Source organism: Humulus lupulus, chromosome 7 (assembly GCF_963169125.1).
Source record: "Humulus lupulus chromosome 7, drHumLupu1.1, whole genome shotgun sequence".
In the NCBI taxonomy this organism is placed as follows: domain Eukaryota; kingdom Viridiplantae; phylum Streptophyta; class Magnoliopsida; order Rosales; family Cannabaceae; genus Humulus; species Humulus lupulus.
In genome coordinates, this window is record NC_084799.1 from 27,378,824 (window position 1) to 27,384,663 (window position 5,840).

A 5,840-nucleotide genomic window follows, 5' to 3' on the forward strand; every position below is an offset into this window, starting at 1 on the left:
CATGTGACAGTAATAAAGAAGACGACAAATGATGGTGGATGGCGACGAGAGTTGAAGAACTACTTGGGTAGAGAGACTAGAGAAAGACAATGAATTCGTTAGGTTTTGTTTTTTCCTTTTTAACTTATGTTTAATCTCAGCCTTTGGATTTAGTTTGATATAAGGGTCTAAATTTAGTGTAAAATTTAATGTACATTGAACCCATTTCATATAATATATATATATATTATAACTAGTTCGATGTAGCTAATATTTAAATTATAATGATAATAGTATTATATAATATTCATGACATAATCACAAATATATAAAACTTAAGTTATCTCAAAACTCTCACTTTGTATGTCTTTAATTATTTTCCTTTTATTTTTTTTAACTTTTTAAAACATGAAATTGATATATTTTTTATAAATTATAATTTAAAAATACTATGAGATACAAAAATAATGTTATAGTATACAATAAACTCTATATTAAAGTAGTTTGTTAATTTAAACTTACTAAATAAAATAATATCTAATAAATATAAATTATAAATACATTTTTTGAATAAAACAATATTTAAGAATTAAATATTTATAAGTTTATTGCAATTTTTTTTTTCAAAAAGTAATTTTTAGAAAAAGCTAAGAGCTTTAGCTTCTGCATAAATTCTTCAATAAATTATTTCTTCATTGTTTACTAAACACCATTATAACACAACTTTTTTAGAAAGCAACTTTTAATTTTTCTAAAAGCTATTCCAAATGTGGCCTAAACATGAGTTAGTTGGTGAAGGAAAAAGCTGACAGTTATTTTATATTCCACCTTTTTTATTTCAAACATTGTACTATATCCTTTTTCTTATAGAAGTTACTTTGTGTTTTAATTATTATTATTATTATATATTTATTTAAATAACAATGTACTTTTTAGTTATTGTTAGTTTTCAAAAATAACATTATCATAAGAACAACCAGGAAAAAAAAAAGAGAATAAGTGGAGTATGAAAGAGGAAGAGTTTGGTTATTTACTTACTAATTTTTTATTTTTTTCCATTCGGTTATTGATTTAAGATTGATAATGGTAGATGTCTAATTTGTTTTTAGAGTAGAAGTTGTTTTTTATAATTTTTTTTTGGTACATCCTATTAATTCAATTTTATTTTATTTAGTTTTTTAATGTAGTGTTTGTTAGTTGTTTTGTTAGTTAAACAAGCCGAATGTGCGGCCTTAAACGTAGCAATAGATTGGAGTCTCTTGGTCTTTTTTTGTATATGTTGAGATAGATTATTTGACAACTGTGACTGTTTTTTTTAAGAGGTCATCATTTTTTAATGACGTAGGATTTTGTTAAGGGATATAGCAAGTTTATTGTCTAATTTTCCAAAAGTATCTTTTATTCATGGTCATTGTATATCTAATAAAGTTGTTAATGAATTGATAGTGCATACTTTTAGGAAGAATGAAGAATCTTTTTAAGTAGAAAACTTTTACATTATGATATTTTTTTTCAAGGATTTATACATTTCTGGACCCTGTGTTTTGTCACATTACTTGTTTGGACCATGTATTTTGAAAAATTACTTTTTGGACTATGAGATTTGTAAAATGATTAAAATAAAACCCTAAATTCGATTGTGGTCAGAATTTTCTGAACTACAATTACAAATAATTTATAACAAAAATAAAATTATTCTGCTTAACAATAATGTTGTTATGTTCAGATTTTTTTTCATTAAAATTAAGTTTAGGGTGTATCTGAATTATTTTATAAAATACATGATCAAATCTGTTTTTACCAAAATACATAGTCTAAATAATTAATGAAACAAAACACATATTCTTAACAAAAATATAATTTTTTTTTAAAGAATAAATTTCACTACTACTGAAAAAATTGTTATTAAGTTAATTTTTAAATTTTCTCGAAAAAAGTTTTTCTCATCATGCCTCGCACATGTTGGAAAATAAGTGTGAAGTATATCGACCACCCATTAGAAGCTGCAAACGAAGAGATCTAACGACTCACATAGGTCCAACTCATCGATCCGCACGCGTAACCATTTCAAATCCCATTTCCGAAATTTCAAACGCATCTCAACCGTGTATGCTTCAATTATCAAGAAGTCCATCTAACAGCCGAAACACATGCCACCTCCTTGATCCTTATCAAAGGAGTTCCACCAATAATAATTCGAATCTGGCGTCTATATAACTAAAATATCATTCCCAAGTTTTCCTCACCAACAAACTGAATTACTTGCTTCACTTTTAGTTTTCTGCAAATTCAAAACACCTACTTTCGTTCTCTACAAGCCCTAGATTCCAATGGCGCCAAAGGCAGAGAAGAAGCCAGCTGAGAAGAAGCCGGCGGAGGAGAAGAAGTCCACCGTTGCCGAGAAGGCTCCGGCGGAGAAGAAACCAAAGGCCGGAAAGAAACTTCCTAAGGAGGGGGCTGCTGCCGGAGACAAGAAGAAGAAGAGGACAAAGAAGAGTGTGGAAACATACAAGATCTACATCTTCAAAGTTCTGAAGCAGGTTCACCCTGACATCGGTATCTCTAGCAAGGCCATGGGTATTATGAACAGCTTTATCAACGACATCTTTGAGAAACTCGCTCAAGAGTCCTCAAGGCTTGCTAGATACAACAAGAAGCCGACAATCACGTCTCGGGAGATCCAGACCGCTGTGAGACTTGTGCTCCCAGGTGAGTTGGCCAAGCACGCCGTTTCAGAAGGAACCAAGGCAGTGACCAAGTTCACCAGTTCTTGAAGACGATATATTTTGTAGATGAACTTGCGTTTTGTTTTGTTGATTGTACTTCCGTGAAGGAGTAGGATAAGTTTATTAGATGTTAATGTTTTTAGTGTTAGGTTTCTTTCTGAACATGTCGACGACTCTCTTTTTTCTCCCCTTTTCCCCTACACTTGTAACTGATTTTTTCTTTTGAATGGGTTTAATTATTAACGTTTGTATCTGCTATTGGATCTTATCGATCTGAAAGTGTCTTATGGTTGAAATTGAAAGAACTGACAAATTTTCGCCCAATTGTTTGTTTCAACTGACTACCTATCCGTGTTTACTATTTGAGAAATTTAAATTTGATGGGCTTCGTTTGTGTTGTAAAGTGAATTATTTGTTTGGTTTCGCATTTGGGAAATTTTTGAAACGTTTGGCGGGTATAACTTTTACAAAATAATTTTTCCAATTGGCGGCGCCAATCCTTTCGTATTTTTAAATTTTATAGACTAGTGGCGGCAATTTGTTTTAGATGAAAGAGATTTTCATACAAATATAATACTTAGAACTGATGAAAAGGAAACGATCTTCTAGGAGTTTTACTTCTTTACTGCTGACGTTTAAATTAGATTCACAAAATAGAGTTCATGGTCGTCTAATCAAATATAGGGTGCCTTGTTAGTTAATCTGTTGTTTAACTCTGGAATTGATTGTAATTGTCTTAATTATATGAACTTTTGTTGGATGAGAGTACGGTAGGCTGGCTTAACTTGTTTTAAGTTTTGCCCAACAAGAAAGCCCAGAGAGGGGTGCATATTTCTTGTATTATAATAGCTCAAACTGTTTTCATTTTACATGTTTAAAATGATGAGCTAGATATCTTTGTAATACCACACCCAAATTAGTGAAATTGGTTTGTCTACATCGTTTGTCCCAACTTTGTGTCTCGACAATTTTCCTTATTTGTACAAGATTTTGTGAACCCTCTGAATAATAATGTTCAGAAATAAATTGGTGCTAGGATGAAGAGTTTTCTTAGGTTGCCAATGCAAAATATCAAAAGCTTATTATGCAATTTCAATTATTCAAAGATTTGAACAAAATCTATCATTCCACTTGAGTTGCAGATAGAGATTTTGTAGCAGTGTCAATGAAAGAGAGCTATTACATGTTTCCATTCCCTTGGCAGGCTCCCAGCTGCCATTAGTATTATACATTTGAACAATACACATACATAGAACATAAAATCGAATCCTAACCAAGACCCTCCAACAAATGCAGCATATAACGATCGATTCATGCTCTACCAAAAATGTCTAAGCTATGGGTCCTCATAAATTTAGAATCTTGAAAACCTTCAGTTAACAAAGGCATCGAAAGTAACAAGAAATAGTTAGTTTATGTTTATGAGAGTGGGTACTAGCTGGAAGATAAGATGGTAAAAGTGCTAAAAGGAAATACCCTAAGCAAAAATGTCGAGAATCATCACACTTTTCGTGGTTCAAATTAAAATCTTTCCTTATCATTACCAAGCTAAGCCTGGAGGAGATGAGCAGAAAGAATACAATCAACACAGTCAAAATTTCGTATGGAAGAATAAAATTCTCATCTGCTTACTAAACCAAACCTCGCATTGATGCTGCTACCCCTTTTGTGCAAATTGCACCCGAATATTCCTGCTGTCCAGTAACTAATCACAAAACATTAGCTGATTAAGTCTTCACAGATAATCTTCAAAATACAGAATTTAAAAGGATGTTTTCTATACCAAATGAGACTTATAGTGAAACTACCTGACCATCCATTTCTTTAAGAGCAGCGGTGGCTGCAGTTTCAGAAGTAAAGTGTACAAATCCATACCCTTTTGATCTCCCACTCTTGTGATCACATATTACTTTAACTGCAACAAATATTTTTTAATAACTTAGCAATCTTTTACAAGTAAAAAATGATGTTCCTGTTATAAACAAATAAAATGATTTACATTAATACCTTCTAGTATATCACCATGTTGTTCAAAAGCAGCCTTTAAAACAGGCTCATTTGTATCATAAGATAGACCTACACTTCAATAACACATAATTGAATGAGTTATTTTAAATGGTGACCAATAACCAGAACTAAAAGAAAAAAATCCAAACGCTTGAAGCTTAGGAGACCTCCAACAAATAACTTGGCCGAGCAGTGTCTTGCCCATAACTTTCTGGTCAATGAAATCGTGCGCCAAACTTGAACTCCGCCATATAAGCCTCTCATGATTGGTTTCTATTTTCTTAGCGAGAATGACCTTCCTTTCCAGTCAATATGTAAGCAGAAGCAACGGCGAATGGAGAGGGAAGCTCGTAGACGAAAGCAGTGAGCTTCGGGGACAGTCCGGTTTTGTAGGAGAAAGGCAAAATCTCTCTCCCTGCTGTTTTCAAATTTTCTAGGTCTGAGACTCAAATTAGATTTGGGATTTTTTTTTGTAAATATGACTTTTTAGCCATCAGTATGAAAAAAAAAAAATGTTAATTAAATTTTTCTTAGTTTAAATAGTCAAATTTAATTAAAAAAAATGACATAATAATAATTTTTTACAAAAATATAATATAATAATAATTTTTTTACAAAAATATGAGAAAACAAATCTCATACAAAAGAATACAAATTTTAAAAAATCATAAAATAATACTTGTAAAAAAAAAAACCATATTTATTAAAAAACCCATATAAAATATAATTTTCACATTAGGATTTTGGGACCCTTTGAAATTGGGATAAATGATGTCGATAGCGTTTGTGGTATTTTGAAAAATATAAATGAAGTTGTATCAGTAAAAACTTCACACGACAACAAAATGTTAGTTTTAAAATATTAAATATTTTGTGGTAATTTTGAATATTTTTCATTAAAATGTTGAAATTGTAAGAATCGTTACATTGTCAAAAAAGAAAGGAGAAAAAAAAAGAATCGTTACACTGTTACATAATTTGTGAAACCGATTGTCATGTTTCAAAAAATTCAGCTACCCCTATATATACATATATTTTTTTAAAAGAAACAACCATCATGTTATTATGAAACTTGTTACTAATAGAAATAATATTATTCACTCAATGGAAATAAGAAAGACAAGGAAA

At 30.8% G+C, this 5,840-nt stretch overlaps 2 protein-coding genes across 7 annotated transcripts; one reads left to right on the forward strand and one right to left on the reverse strand.

Moving 5' to 3' along the window:
- Window positions 1-2,210: 2,210 nt before the first annotated feature.
- On the forward strand, window positions 2,211-3,029 carry LOC133791026 (probable histone H2B.1). The gene has a single exon (XM_062228906.1). It carries the CDS (start codon window positions 2,310-2,312, stop codon window positions 2,751-2,753), a length of 444 nt encoding a protein of 147 aa, XP_062084890.1. The 5' UTR covers window positions 2,211-2,309; the 3' UTR covers window positions 2,754-3,029.
- A 751-nt stretch (window positions 3,030-3,780) lies between these two features.
- Window positions 3,781-5,213, reverse strand: LOC133791027 (glycine-rich RNA-binding protein 2, mitochondrial-like). Of its 6 annotated transcripts, none has more exons than XR_009874105.1 (6): window positions 4,880-5,213; window positions 4,713-4,781; window positions 4,514-4,620; window positions 4,348-4,396; window positions 4,182-4,259; window positions 3,781-4,075 (listed from the first exon to the last, which is right to left on the reverse strand). XR_009874105.1 is itself a non-coding variant. In XM_062228908.1 (5 exons), exons 1-5 carry the CDS (start codon window positions 4,974-4,976, stop codon window positions 4,246-4,248), a joined length of 336 nt encoding a protein of 111 aa, XP_062084892.1. In that variant the 5' UTR covers window positions 4,977-5,213; the 3' UTR covers window positions 4,152-4,245. The 6 variants fall into 6 exon arrangements, 3 of the variants coding, with proteins under 3 accessions (XP_062084892.1, XP_062084894.1, XP_062084893.1); XR_009874107.1 differs by having other exon boundaries at window positions 4,348-4,410; XR_009874106.1 differs by having other exon boundaries at window positions 4,182-4,396.
- Window positions 5,214-5,840: the final 627 nt, after the last annotated feature.